This window comes from Astyanax mexicanus, unplaced genomic scaffold (genome assembly GCF_023375975.1).
Source record: "Astyanax mexicanus isolate ESR-SI-001 unplaced genomic scaffold, AstMex3_surface scaffold_36, whole genome shotgun sequence".
In the NCBI taxonomy this organism is placed as follows: domain Eukaryota; kingdom Metazoa; phylum Chordata; class Actinopteri; order Characiformes; family Acestrorhamphidae; genus Astyanax; species Astyanax mexicanus.
The window spans coordinates 1,680,230-1,696,504 of NW_026040046.1; the positions used below are offsets into that span (position 1 = coordinate 1,680,230).

A 16,275-nucleotide genomic window follows, 5' to 3' on the forward strand; every position below is an offset into this window, starting at 1 on the left:
AATTCAGATCCATCAATTTTACATTTAAAAAATTCTAATCTGTAGATTTTCAGATTTAAAAAGTTCAGAGCCATACATTTTCTGGTGTAAACAAATCGTATCTGTAAATTTAAGAGAAAAATGGTCTGTTTTTTTATCTGAAAAAGTTATTGTTATTTGAAATGTATGTTTATTCTTTCACCACCTCTCCTAATTTAATTTATAACACAGATATGCACTATTAATATATTAATGTATAAATTACTAAATTAATATTTAATGCTTATAAAAGTAGGGTAAATGTAATTTAAAAGTTAAGAGCACAGATTTTAACACTAACAGCAGCTGTAAAGTTGTGAGAGTGAGCGCCTCGGTCTCTCCGTATCCGCGGTCCTGCATCGCCCCCAGCGGCCGCCGCGCGCGCTGTACTGCGCCGCTGTGACGCACGCTCCGTCGTTACGTAGGGCGTGATCGCCCCTCCCCCCGCCGCGCGCTGGAAAAAAAGAAAAAAAAACTTTTTGTATCTGAGGAATCAACAGCCGCCATCTTGTCGCGGCTCGGGCTGGGGATTTCGATACGGCGCTATTTAGTGTTTTGGAGCGGAGCGCGGCCAGGCGGCCTTACTGCAGCCTGCGAGGCCCCGGACGCGGATTTCGGCAAGAAATCGGGGAATCGAGCGGCGGCCGTCGGACTAGAAGCGTCGCGCTGCTGCGCTGTGTGGGATTTCCCCTCAGCCCGGAGCTCGGTATTGTTTACGGGGAGCCGTCGGTCGGTCGGTGGTTCGGAGCTCGGAGCTCGGACGGCGTCGCGGGGGATCCGCTCGCGCTGCATTTTTATGCGGCTGCGGGTCTGAGGCGAACCCGGCCGCCGGTTTGCCTCTTTGTTAGTTTTTGCAGGGATTTTTTGGACGTTAAATTATAGAGAAGCTGGTCTGTTTGGTGTGATGCACATTTAACGTCGTCCGGTGGGAGGGAGAGAGAGAGAGAGAGGGACGGACACACACACATTTATACACTCTCACACACACCAACACACACATGCGAAAATCCTGCGGATTCGCTTCGTCTTGTGTTTAATTCGGTTTCTATGAGTAAACGGGGTTTCTGGGCTCTGTCCGGGGCGCTTTATCGGCGATAATGTGGGTGTTGGGTGGTGGATTATCATGGGGTGAATGGCGGTGGCGACGCGCGGCGCTGTTGTTGCTTTTTTGAAAAGCCCTTCCTCGCTGCTAGCCAGCTAACCCAGCTAGCCTATAGCAACCCCCCCCCTCCTCCTCGTCCGACTTCTTCTCTAAACACACAGAAAGTAACTTTCCCTCCCTCTCTCAGACCGAGCTTATTCTTTACCCCTTATTCTAATCGTTTGGGAGGAAAATGGCTGAAAATATGCTGGATGTCGGACCGCCCAACCCAAAGAGAGCCAAGCTGACAGCACCTGCTCTGCCTTCAGCCTCGGACGGAGCAGGTAACACCTACCCTACTCTAATCTACTCTACTCTACTGCTGTATTCTTTCTATTTAATTATACACACACAAACCCCTCAGCTTCCTATTGAACCAATAAACACTCCAGAGAGACCTGCTGCAGGTCTCAGAGACGCTCAAGTTTAGTAGCTTAGTAAGCAGTTAGCTGAAGAATACACAAACTCAGTGCTAATCTAACTAGCTACCATAGCAGCGTGCTAACGACACCTGGCTAACAACTACGATAGATAGATAGATAGACAGATAGACAGACAGACAGATAGATAGGGAAACTAGATATGAACAGAGTGGGAGATATAAAGATGGATAGACAAATAAATAAGTAGAGAGAAACAGAGAGCGAGACAGATAAATACAGTGGGGAAACAGATACAGACGGACAGATATTGGGAGACACACATGGATACAGATATAGTGGGAGACAGACATTAGGATAGATACAAATGGAGGATGAGAGAGACAGAGGTAGAGAAACAGATACATTTCAGTGGAAAACATAGGCAGACTGGGAGACAGGCAGATTGATTGAGAGACAGACTGATAGATGGAGAGAGACAGGCAGATAGAGACTGACAGAGTGGTAGACAGTTAGATAGTAAGACAGCGAAAGAGAGAGATAGATAGATAGATAGATAGATAGATAGATAGGGAAACTAGAGATGAACAGAGTGGGAGATATAAAGATGGATAGACGGACATAGAGAGAAACAGGCAGAGTGCGAGACAGATAAATACAGTGGGAAACAGACGGACAGATATTGGGAGACACAAATGGATATAGATATAGTGGGAGAAAGACATCTAGAGATACAGAGACACTAGGATAGATACAAATGGAGGGTGAGAGAGACAGAGGTAGAGAGATAGATACATTCAGTGGAAAACATAGGCAGACAGTGAGACAGTCAGATTGATGGAGACACAGATTGATATATGGAGAGAGACAGGGAGATAGAGACTGACAGAGTGGAAGACAGTTAGATAGTGAGACAGCGAAAGATAGACAAATAATAGAGAATAATAGAGAGAGATGGACAGATATATGGGCAGATAAATATAGGCAATAGGTAAATAAATAGGTAGACATGAATAGAGAAGGAGAGACAGATAGTTAAATACATTGGGAGACAGATAGATGACAAATAGAGAGTCAGATAGGGGAACAGACAGAGAAAGAGACAGACAGATGGGTAGGTAGAGACAGGCAGAGAGAAGGACAGGCGAATAGATGGTTAGAAAAATAGTGTGGGAGAAAGAGACGGATAGATACAGATGGATAAAGATAGAGAGACAAATAGACAATATAGCTGGGAGAGACAGACATACGGGTAGAGAGACCGATGGATAGGTAGGGAGAGAGAATGGGAAAGAGACATTTTGATACAGATGGATAGAGTGGGGGACAAATGGATTAATAGAAAGAGATAGAGGTAGATAAAGAGGGACATGCAAATAGATATCTAGACAGATAGAGAGGAAGAGAGAGACAGATGGGGGACAGACAGAGAGACGGATAGATAGAAACAGGCAGAGAGAAAAAATGGCAAACAGAGGGAGTGGGAGAGACAGACAGGTAGAGAGACCAATGGATAAATACACTGGAAGTCAGAAGAGAATGGGTGAGGCAGATACACTGGGAGATGGATGGATAATTAGGGACAGAAATATAGAGGCATATGGAGAGACAGGCAGGTAGAGTTTATGTGAGAGAGACAGATGGATAAATACACTGGAAGACAGAGGAAGAGATATATGGTTGGAGAGGGTCAGACGGACATGGGTAGAGTAAGTGGGTGAGAGAGAGACAGAGAGACAGACATAGTGGGAAAGACAGATAGAAAGGGGCAGACAGTATGGGAGAGAGACAGACAGGTAGATAGACACAGAGATAATACACTGGTAGACATAGCTAATGCAGACATATAGAGTGGGAGAAAGATAGATGGAAAAATAGAGGTAGAGAGACATACAGATAAAGAGAGACAGATAGGAAGAAAGTGAGAGACAGTTAATCACAATCTAATGTCTTGCTTACAGTATCGCAATGTAGGAATAGGTTGAATAATTTACCCTGTATGGTGGAATGTATCATATCCCCAAATTCCTGCCAATGCACAGCCCTAGTGTAGTCCACTGTAAACAGTGTAGTGGGTAACATGTCTGTGTTTTGTGTTCATTCAATGAGGTCCATGTGTACCGTAGCCTGTGAGTGAATAAATGTTGTGCAGTGTGTAAAGACTTTTAATAAGATATGGATGAAATTCCAGTATCTGAAGTGATTCTCTGTAATTTCTGTCCTAGCAGAGTGGAGATGAGTTGTACAGTGTGATCGCTGTTGGTAGAAATGATCTGTACTGTTATTTGCTGCAGCGGAGTTATGAGTCTATTGCTAAATGTGCTGTGCTGTCTTTCTAGTAGATTGTGGAGAGGGTGTGATGTGTTGTCCAGCGTATCAGTGAGTTTATATTGCGTTTCTCTTTCAACGAAAACTGTCACTAGGGTTTTACACTCTCAAAAAAGAGCCTGAACATACTTTAGGAATCAGCACCATGAACTTTGTCTAGGAGCTATAAAGTTAACCTAAGCCTCTGTTCCATGCAGCAGTTAGCTAGCATCTAGAAAAAGTGTGAGCGGCTGAGTTAAGCTTCCTCCAGCACCGCTCTGCTTTATTTCTGCTCCTGCAGGACTTCCCAAGTCAAACAGCTTTAATCTTGCACACGGGTGACTCACCTTTATTAACGCTGTTGCATCATTTCTATCATCAAGCTGGGATTATAGAATGAGTTTGGGTGCTTTTCAGTAAATAACAGCGTTCTTAACTTAGCCTTAGCTAGCTAAACATCTCAACCTGCTTCAGCACAGCAGCAGCAGCAGACACTGCAGTACAGTACAAGTCTTACAGATGCAGAACAGTGTGTTTTCAGGCACGCAGAGAAGTGAAAAGCTCTCACACATTGCACATCCCGCTCAACTACTGCATGTTCTGCATGATTAATTTGGTACTCTATATATCTATGATTAGTTTTCTGATTATTTAACGATTTCTAAATATTTCTGATGTGTCCTCCGTGGCTTTAAAATGAAACTGCTGAATGTGGGATTTAAATGCTCTTTAAATGTCCAGCAGATGTGTAAATGCAAAAAGTACTATTTAGTGAGTAGACATGGTTTTGTTTGAGCACTTTTGGTGACATAGATCAAGTTGGTTGCGTTTCTGTGACCAGCGTCTTTTAATATCTAGCTGCTGTTATAAATTAACAATTGGTCAACACTGAAATTTGGAGACAACATTTTTATAAACTGCATTGTTGATTGTTTCAGCTTGAGTTCTGAGTATTACGTTGCTGATGATTGTAAAGTAATACTTTCAGGTTGTAAAGGAACAAATAAGAAATAATGTAGTAAACTTAAAGTCTGAGCACCAGCTAATATGAAATTGTTAAACACATAAATACAGCCTTAGCTGAGTTCCTAACTTGTGATTATTGATGGTTAGTAACCTTTTTCCCACAAATTCAAGGAATACAGCTTAAAAAAACTTTTATTTTGCAACGCTCATCAGAGTCTGTCACGCACATCATACGTGATGTAGATGTTGGAAAACAACCCAAAAAGTTCAACCAGATGAACTTTAGATGATGCAAAATGACAACTGGACTGCAGCCAAAGTGTTTTAATTTGATGTGCAGTGGGACACCTGTGCACAAATGACCCAAATACCCAAAAATATCCAAAAATTTGTGAAGTTTAAAGAGCACACTGGAAAGGACAGTCTGCTCACTCCATTATTTGTAGTGCTCACTTTACTCCTGAAGATTAGCACAACTATGGGATGTGGAAAGCCAGTGTTCTGCCGAATTTAGCTCCCCCTCCAGAAAAAGCACCCCTTTACCGGTACTTGATTTGTGAAATGAGACGTATTACAGTTTATTTGGTAAAAATAAACTAATATCTGAGGATTGTCTCGGCTTTCGATACAAGCAGCATAATGGGCACTCCCGAAAGGAGGATTTCTTGGCAGGGGTGCTGAATTCGCACAACGGCTGGATATTAAAACTGGTTCTTTTATATAAATATGTGAAGAAGTTATGAGAGGTGATCAAGAGCTCTGTGTTCATGTAAGTAAACAGGTTGAAACGCGGTTGACTACGCGCAAATGCACGCAGAATACATGGTACACAGGCAGCATTGGAGACTTGTGGAACCAATAAACGTAACCCGGAAAATGTAGCTGCAGCACTGTTGCTATTGGCAACTCACTACTGACTTAGCCTGCGCTGAGAAGTTTCACTCTGACTGGAATTTGCTATACAGAATGATCAGCCTCTTTATTATTTCCACCAACCGAACCGAAAATGTACTGAACCATGGGGTTTATACTGAGTGTGAAACGAACCGTGAATTTTCTGTACCGTTACACCCCTACTGATTACACACTGTGCTCCAAGCCATCTTCCCCTGCAGTCGGAAACGCAGGTAGTCTGATTATGGAGAATTACAGAGGTGTTTGAAAATTCTATTTTTTCAGTCTAAACTGAACTAGCTAACAGCTGTCTTGAATAGCTCAATTTGAAGTTTCTAATCTTCGTTATTTACTTAGCGATAGTTAGCTAATATAGCTAAGCTAACTAGATGCCTGGCTAGCTCACCTAGATATGTGATTGGTTTACGTTCTGCTTTGTAATATTGTTGTTTGTTTTGTTACTTTGCAGCTCTCTGAGAGAGTCAGATGCCAGCACAGTCTGCACAGCACTAGTTATTATTATTATTATTATTATTAGTCTGTACTAGAGTTGCACGGTGTACCGAAGGTTCGATTCTTTTTCGATACTACGTCATCACAAACGATTCGGTTCTTTAGCGTTCGATGCTTTCGATACTGTATATAGCCCAGTCACTAGCTTCAAATGAGTCAAATTAGTAGGCGCGATTTGATTCAGTTCATAAGAAAACTGATTCACACCGCAGCAGTCGGTGTGGCAGGATTCAGATAAACTTAGTGTTCTGAACAAATGAATCGATTCACGCGCAAGCCAGCAGAGCAGCAGCGAGTGTAGAATGGCGACGGCTAAAATAACAGATGTCTCTCGTCCGCGACTTGTGGACAAAACGGGCGCGAGGAGTGAAGTGTGGGAAAATAGTCTGAGATGTAGGCATCTGTTTTTTATTGATATTTTTATTTTTAAATAAAATAACGAAAACTGAAAGTGAAACTAAACTACTTTATTAGCGCTGTTTTCACTCCCGCAGTTGTACAGCGGGGGGTGTTGTGCCGATTCTGTCGGATTCAGTAGCGGATTCGGCACAAGGGCGGCGGCACCTCGCGCTCCGCGGTGTTAGTTGTAAGCGCTCGCGCTAGCCGCAAAATACGACAGAAAACACTGAGGGAGCTGCAGAATTATGTGTGGGACTAGAATATGAGCACGAGGAGATCAAAGAGAACCTTTACCTGCGAGTAGCTCACACCAGAACACGCAAATCTCTCTCTCTCTCACTCTCTCACTCTTTCTCTGTGTCTCTCTCTCGCACGTGAACGCCTCCGCGTTTGACCTGCAGCACTGTGTTTAGCTGTTCTTAAAAATCATTTTAATTAAATAATAGTTCTATGCTTCTATGTTACAGTGTTATTTAACATAATTCTGATCATATTTCGCTCATTTAGCAGACAAGCACCCTGATCTCTACAAAGAGCTGAGAAGTCGACAGGTTAGTGGAGTTAGTCAAGATACACTCTGTCTGTAGCTTTACTAAGATTTACTAGCGACTGCTAGTAAATCACGTTAACACGGAGAGGAGTGTGCAGGAGTTTTGTTTTGGACCCGTGGTTTTCTCTATTTCTCCATTATCCCATTGGCTGTGAAACATGAACTCAAGATGTTCACGTTTTCGCGTTTCCATCGCAAATCTGTGGTCAGGCACGTAGCCTGCTTGCTCGTTACACTGAACATGGGCTTATTAAAAACGGTAAACGGTTGATTAATATAACGGAGCAGTGAGTGTTAAAATGAACATAACATTGTAATGTTCTTCTGTCTCTTTATTTTCCTTATTCAGAACTTAACTTCTGCCCGCCCGTCAGGTTCACATAGTCAGGCTACCATTACCTCTGGTTTTAGTTTTAGTTTTTAGGAAGTGTTTAGATAATTATGTTATAGTTAAGGTTATAATAACGAAACTTGTTTTTTGTACAAATGTTTCATTTTAGAATAAAAACGTTTGCACCGATTGTTCAGTGTTCAATCCAGTTCAGTCAAAAATAAACATTTTATGTTCAGATATTTTTATTGTTTTTTTTTCTTCCAAGTATCGTTTTGGTATCGAGAATCGTGATACTACAGTTGGTATCGGTATCGAAGTCAAAATTTTGGTATCGTGACAACCCTAGTCTGTACAGTTTTTCTGTTAATTTACGTCTATTTTTGATCACGTTTACATTTTAGAAGCTTAAAGAGGACATGAAACACTTTAAGTATTTAGTTTAATTCACAAGATGTATTTTCACTCTAACAAATCTGATAAGTTTAACAGTTGTCAGTGAGCAATCTAAATGTTATTTTTTTAAGTAAGGGCAGCGCCATCTTGTCCCAGCGCTGAAAGTGACGTCACGAGGTTGGTTCTCGAACGCCTCACTACTATAATCTATGAGTCTACCGTAACTTAGCTCCTCAATAGATAATAAAATCCAAACCAAAACTCAATGCAGAGCGGGGGAGCACTTTTGTATTGCCCCTGTGTGTAGTAATACTGGGAGTATTGAAATTTAATAGGGTGAGGAATGGAAAATACTTACTTTCACTTTCATACCTCTCCTCGGACAGCAGTTCTTCAGCGGGGCTCGCAGCGCTGAAGCGTGAGAATCCTCCAGTTAGCTTCAATGCTAGGGGTTAGTGGCAAGCACTTTCTAGACCAGGACTATGTGGAGGAGAGGGGTTTGAGTCGGGAGCATTAGCGCCGGATAAATAAGCTGCAGTCCGAGGCTTTTTTCGTCCGTTTTTTATTTTTCTTCTGATCAGCTGGGATGTACAGACCGTCCGACTGAGGGTAACGTTACTATGAGAGCGGCAGCTGTAGCCCCACAGAACGAGAACAACGTGCCCACCCAGCAGAGCAGCGAGAGGTACCTTACCGAAAGTCTAGATAAACTGACAGTTAAAAGATAACATAGCTAGCTACTTTTCTAGATATCTTGCCATAGCTAGCCAATGCTAGCTAACTAACTAACACTAACTAGATGAAGCTAAGTACCCAGTAAGCTTTCTAACTTCTAAACTGAACGATTTATCAACCAAACAGCGCCTGGGTGTTTCAATATCCACTTAAATCATGTACGTTTCATTCAGTCTTAATGAACTCTGGACTTTACATGTTAAATAGCTAAATGTATATAAACTAGCTGGTTAACTGGATGGCAGTACCTGCTGTGGACTCGCTGCAGGGTTTCTGCACGGCTCCACGTAGAGAGAGAATAAACACTCCCAAAACGTCTCGCTCTCAGAAAAGCATCTGAAAAGTTCTGCTCAGGTTTCTGCAGGAAAGATCTCTGAGTAAATGCTCCATGTTAGCCTAGTTCAGCTTCGTCTTCATCCATAATCTCCACAAACAATAAGCTCTCTTCCTCTAGCTATATGCCTGGGATCTTAAACCAACCAACCTCGTGACGTCACCAGTGCTGCACGGGCAACATGGCGGCGCCCTAGCTCAAACGTAACAAACATATAAATATATTATAATTTAGTGTGTAAACATTTTATATAAAAAATTCCCCCCAAATAAATTCCATTATATTTAATCCCTTAGAAAACTTGTAAAAACTGTAATGTTTCATGTCCCCTTTAAATAGTGTGAAATTTTAGGGAGGTCCTTTTGGTGGTGCTTGGCCTTTAAAAGTGTTAAACAAACCAAAATAGTTACTTTTAGTTGCTCTTAACTGGGGTGCTGTTAACTCTTATTTATCTTATACGGTGCAACAGAAGTATCTCTTGGTCTTCATTTTTTGATGGTCTTTGTGATTGCACTTCAGGATACTTGCCCTTGACCGACATTCCTTAAAGTAATTTTTTTCCTTACTTAGTTGAGTAGTTCTTGCCATAATATGAATTACAACATTACTATATACTATATACTAAATAGAGCTATTCACTGTACACCAACTCTACCTCTTCACTACTTTACAACTGACGCTCTTAAACACAGGCAAGAAATTCAAATAATGAACTCTTAATAAGTTCAGCACAGCTGTTAACTGAAAGCCATTCCAGGTGACTCTACCTCATAAAGCTGACTGAGAAAAGCAAGCCAAGATGTGCAAAACTGATCATCTAAGTAAGAGATACTGCTCTAAAGGATCTGAAATATAGCACATATTGTGGTTAAACACTTGTTTTGTTTACTTAGTAATTCCATATGCTTTTGTTCAATTTGGATGACTTTAGTATTAATCCACAATACAGAACATTGTAAATTATGAAAAAACACGCAGTTTAATGTGTCCTAACTTTAGACTGGTTCTGTGTACAGTTGTGGTCAAAAGTTTACATACACTTGTAAAAAAACATAATGTTATGGCTGTCTTGAGTTTTCAATAAGTTCTACAACTCTTATTTTTCTGTGATAGAGTGATCGGAACACATACATGTTTATCACAAAAAACAGTCATAAAATTTGGTTCTTTCATAAATTTATTATGGGTCTGCTGAAAATGTCACCAAATCTGCTGGGTCAAAAATATACATACAGCAACATTAGTATTTGGTTACATGTCCCTTGGCCATTTTCACGGCAACTAGGCGCTTTTGGTAGCCATCCACAAGCTCCTGGCAAGCTTCAGGTCGAATGTTTGACCACTCTTCTTGACAGAATTGGTGCAGTTCAGCTAAATGTGATGGTTTTCTTGCATGAACCCGTTTCTTTAGCACTGTCCACATGTTCTCAATGGGGTTTAAGTCAGGACTTTGGGAAGGCCATTCTAAAACCTTAATTCTAGCCTGGTTTAGCCATTCCTTTACCACTTTTGATGTGTGTTTTGGGTCATTGTCTTGTTGGAACACCCAACTGCGCCCAAGACCCAACCTTCGGGCTGATGGTTTTAAGTTTTCCTGCAGAATTTGGAGGTAATCCTCCTTCTTCATTATCCCATTTACTTTCTGCAAAGAACCAGTTCCACTGGCAGCAAAACATCCCCAGAGCATAATACTACCACCACCATGCTTGACAGTAGGCATGGTGTTCCTGGGATTAAAGGCCTCACCTTTTCTCCTCCAAACATATTGCTGGGTGTTGTGGCCAAACAGCTCAATTTTTGTTTCGTCTGACCAGAGAACTTTCCTCCAGAAGGTTTTATCTTTGTCCATGTGATCAGCAGCAAACTTCAGCCGAGTCTTAAAACACGCTTGACTGTGGAGACTGACACCTGTGTTCCATCAGCTTCCAAATCCTTGCAGACCTGCTTCTTGGTGATTCTTGGTTGACTCTTGACCATCCTGACCAATCTCCTCTCGGCAGCATGTGATAGCTTGCGTTTTCTTCCTGATCGTGGCAGTGACACAACTGTTCCATGCACTTTATACTTGCGTATAATTGTCTGCACAGTTGCTCTTGGGACCTGTAGCTGCTTTGAAATGGCTCCAAGTGACTTCCCTGATTTGTTCAAGTCAATAATTCGCTTTTTCAGATCCACACTGAGTCCCTTTGACTTTCCCATTGTAGCTTTTGTAGCTGAGTCTAATCACTGGGTCAAATGAGCCCTATTTAAATGGGCTCATGAGAAGCCAACAGCTGTAGTCAATCAGAATCACTTACAAGAAGTGAAGAGGCCATGACATGAAGCTAATTTGATTGACACAACTCGCTACATCACCAAAATTGACAAATTTTGTTGCTGTATGTATATTTTTGACCCAGCAGATTTGGTGACATTTTCAGCAGACCCATAATAAATTTATGAAAGAACCAAATTTTATGACTGTTTTTTGTGACAAACATGTATGTGTTCCGATCACTCTATCACAGAAAAATAAGAGTTGTAGAACTTATTGAAAACTCAAGACAGCCATAACATTATGTTTTTTTACAAGTGTATGTAAACTTTTGACCACAACTGTATATATTGAGATTTTGTAAAATATTTTGTAAAAAATTTATATAAAATATTACAAAAGGCAATGATCCAATATGTATAATCTGTGTATCAGTGTTTGAAGTAACATGAATGTATTGGGTATGTAAAATCTGTATTCTGGTAGATATTTTGTCATTTTTTTTTCTTTGTATCCAGTAGCAAAAGGTTTTAAAATGTTATAATAACATTTCACAAAACATTTCATATCCTGTGATGTGACTAGAGCTTGTGTACATTGTGAAATAAATTAGGGTTGGGCGGTATGACGGTATTTCGGTATACCACGGTATTTAAATATGGTGACGGTATTGTAAAATAGTGACGGTATAATAACCACGTGACGTGCCAAACCTGAACTTTGAAATGATCAGATTTATCAGTTTATCCTGCAGCATGGGGTGTTCAGTGTGAGTTACTCAAAGTTACAGCTGTTTCCTTAAATATTCCTCATCTCCTATTTCTCTACAAAACAGTTTTTTATGTCACTCAGGCTTATATTCTAATACTATACAGAATTCTGCAGTTTCCTCAGGGTTTTCTGTCATTATTTCGCAGCTAGCTCGAGCGCTGTAAATATAAGCAATTCTGCGGACCGCGAGGCGCTGCGCTCTGCCGACATCTGAACCCCGGCTCCCCTTCGCGAGCAGAAACGGCACACCACCACCGCTGTTAAACTGCTGTAGTGGAAACAGCGCTTATAAATAAATTAACAAAGACAAAAATTAGGGTATTCAATCTGTAATTTCAGTTTGTTTTATTTTTTTTCTTTTAATTACCGTTTTTATTAGTTTCAGTTAAGGATAACTTTCACTTTCAGTTTTCGTTATTTCGTTCGTTTTCGTTAACAGTAATACTTTGTTATATGGTGATTATCAGGCCGTAGCTTTATATAAAATAAAAATAGTATTCAAAAACAGATGACTATTTCCTGGAGCCTGGACTGACCCGAGATTTTCCATTACTTTCCTCGGGCCGGGTCTCGTCCGGGCTGAGAAATAAAAATCAAAGTATCCTGCTATTTAAAAGAATGGAAAATTTAATAACAATAATAATATAGTTCTGCATACTAGAGTTTAGATTGTCTGCCTGAACCCGAGCGAGAACGCGAGACTGAACGCGAGCTCATCCGCGCGTTTAAAGCTCCGCAGCATTTAATAAAAAGAGATTAATAGATATAAAATGGGAAAATAACTAACTGAACTTAGCTCAAAATGGTTAAAGAAATATAATCTAACGAATTCTAAAATAAACAAAAAGAAATAGTCTACACACAGGTACAAAAATAAAATAATTTACATATAAAAAATCATCCGCGCGTTTAAAACTCTGCAGCATTTACTAAAAACAGAAAAATAGATCTGAAATAGGACGGTAACTAACTAAAGTTCAAAATGCTAAAGGAAATATAATCTAACGAATATAATATAATATAATCTAACCCCCCAACCCCCCCCCCCCCCGCCCAACCCTAATATAAATACTGAAAATATGTATTGTGCAGCCCTATCACTGATATATTTTGACTGAGATCATGTATATAAAGATAAACATTTATTTTTTAACTCTCATGATGCAATACTTTTACTATATCACCCAGGCATACTGCCTAAATATGTTTAATTAAAAAACATGAAGACATATTTCTCAGGCATTGCTTTTGTTGAAAGTTGGTTGAGAGCTAATCACTGCTATTTGTTTCTAAAGTCACACCGGGGTGTCTAGTCTTTGTCAGTTATACATGTATAATACCAAGATATCTACATCGGCCCAAAATTCCCACATCAGTGCATCTATACAAAAAAATATTGTCATGTTGCTTACCTCTATTTGATAGAAAGTGTACTATATTTTTCACACTCTAAAGCGCACCTGATTGATTATAAGACGCACTATGAATAAATGTCTATTTTCATAGCTGAGGTACGACACTAGTAAGTAACAGGGCCATGTTTTCCTTGTTATTCTGCAGGCCAGCACCGTGTCTATGTTTGTGAATTTGTGAATTTGTATTCATGGTCTCGCCCACCTTGACTCGCGACCGTCCACCGGGACCGGCAGCGCTTAAGACTGGCATGTTAAGCTCAGTAATTCAGAACTAAGGAACAAATCCAACTGCCTGCGCCGCTCTGCTGCGGCTCAGCCAACAAAACCCCGGAATGGATTTACACTTTCTGGACTTGGACTACCTTCCTTTGTGTTTACGTAGGTTTACGTATGATCTCCTGTGAATTTTGTCTTTATTTTAAAACGTTTCAATCCATAGTTCGTCTTACTCGTGTCACAGTGCTGTAAGCCAATCAGAGGCGATATGTTTACATGAAACACCCCAGGTTTAGTTCTCGTTGCCCCTGTCCCATTAGGCTGGTGAAGAACACAGGCAACAGTTGTTATACAGTCTTTCCCAGCTCAGCTGCTTAAAGCTTTTACCTCATTTGCAGTAGGGATATGTGATGTGGCAAATTCTTACTTTACAATGTTTACTTCCTGCTTGCTCTCTCCATCACTCCATGCTGGCATTGTATGTAGCAGTGCTATGGTTCACAGTGGTGCTGGGGGTGGTAGATGGATTTTGTGTGTTTTAGAACAAATTAGGCAGCAGGTGAACAGTTGAACAGGGGGGCCTGCACAGTATTACACATGTTGTTTTAATGTTATGGCTGAGCTCCAGTGAAGATTTCTCGTTCAGGATTTGTGCACATTTCAAGCAGTTCTGTCTGATTTATGGATTTCCAAGTGATAAAAATGATATAGCTTTCTTTCTTTGTGTATTATGGCTGATTTGGGCCACTCCAATGCTCTAGAGGTCTGTCCTTTCTGCTCCATCTGAAGGCATTCAACAATTGATGCTTCTTATTCGTGGCTAGGATCTTACAGAGCTTGAAAGTAAATGTCCCATGAAGTCAAGGTTAGAAATGCAAATATAGGGAAGAAAATATAGAGACATTGACTGAGCAGATTTGAAACTAAACAAAGCCATGCACATTTTTCAGAAAGTGCCTTGATGCGATAGAACAGTGTAAATGCATCGTAACAAGAATCGGGACCCCCTCCCCCTAGGTGTGCACACAGAACAGAGGGGTAGGATTAAGTGGTTAGGGCCAAGGGATGACATGGGATTGGGCCTTAAACTGTATTGTTCAGGTGTGGAATATTTTCAGTATTTTGAAAGTTTGAATAGGTGAGAAGGTTGGAAAATTACCCAGTCAGATAGATTGCCTGTAAAACATTGTGAACTGGTCTGCACATGACTGCTGACTCTCAGTGCTGTGGTCTACAGATGACTTACTGTAGCGAAACTCCTCCTGGGCTGATGATGAGTACCGCCGTTCCCTCACTGAGCTGTGGGAATTGTTGTGGTCAGACTTGGCTCTCTGATCGTCTCTAGCAGAGCTGAAAAGTGACTCAGCGTGTTTTCCACAAAACTGCCTGATATTAGAGTGTCAAGAAATCACAACTAACTGATTACCCCCGTGCTGGAAAAGTAAACTAGAACTGAAGAAAGTGACGATCAGATTTTTACATTTATTAAGCAGAGTTCAGGACAAATATTTACCCATCCACAGATTTTGACTGTTTTCTCATTAAAACATATATTTTAAATGAAAGTCAGCAGAAAAAGATTTTATTCCTATTGATCTCTTCCATGAAATAAAACAGAACACCGGATTATAAGGCACATTACAAGAGACACTTTAAGGAACATCTAATTCAGCAGGTCTCACCGCTGGGTGGTGGGGGGAGGTAGCTAACTAAGTTAAGTAAAGCTAAGCTACAGTGTATCACAAAAGTGAGTACACCCCTCACATTTCTCTAGATATTTAAGTTTATTTTTTCATGGGAGAACACTGACAACAAAATGACACTTTGACACAATGAAAAGTAGTCTGTGTGCAGCTTACTGTATATAACAGTGTACATTTATTGTTCCCTCAAAAAACTCAATACACAGCCATTAATGTCTAAACCACCGGCAACAAAAGTAAGTAAACCCCTTAGTTCCTAAAGTGTCGATATTTGTATGGCCACCATTATTTTTCAATACTGCCTTAATTCTCCTGGGCATGGAGTTTACCAGAGCTTCACAGGTTGCCACTGGAATGCTTTTCCACTCCTCCAGGATGATATCACAGAGCTGGCGGATATTCGATACTTGTGCTCCACCTCCTTCTGCTTGAGGATGTCCCAGATATGTTCTATTGGGTTTAGGGCTGGAGACATGCTTGGCCAGTCCATCACCTTTACCCTCAGCCCCTTCAATAAAGCAGTGGTCGTCTTAGAGCTGTGTTCGGGGTCATTATCATGCTGAAACAGTGCCCTGCTACCCTGTTTCCAGAGGGGGGGGGGGTTCATGCTCTGCTTCAGTATTTCACAGTACATATTGGAGTTCATGTGTCCTTTAATTAAATGTAACTCCCCGACACCTGCTGCACTCATGCAGCTGCAGACCATGGCACTCCCACCACCATGCTTCACTGTAGGCATGACACACTTATCTTTGTACTCCTCACATGCTTGAGACCATCTGAACCAAACAAATTCATCTTGGTCTCATCAGACTAGGGCTGCAGCTATCGATTATTTTAGTAATCGAGTACTCTTCTAAACAATCGATTTGATTAATCGAGTAATCAGATAAAATATATTTGCTTGCCTAACTACTCAGATCTAATTAATAGACGTAACTAAAACTAAATG

General features: G+C 40.8%; 1 protein-coding gene across 3 annotated transcripts in view; it reads left to right on the forward strand.

Annotated features, from left to right (window-relative positions):
- The first annotated feature begins 494 nt into the window (after positions 1-494).
- The window catches only part of crebbpa (CREB binding protein a), a 78,778-nt gene continuing 62,997 nt past the window's right edge, over positions 495-16,275 (forward strand). For all 3 annotated transcript variants that reach the window (XM_022668644.2, XM_049473282.1, XM_049473283.1), the window contains exon 1: positions 495-1,443. In XM_022668644.2, coding sequence (XP_022524365.2) covers positions 1,353-1,443 — 91 coding nt within the window. In that variant the 5' untranslated portion in view covers positions 495-1,352. The remainder of the gene's footprint in view (positions 1,444-16,275) is intronic.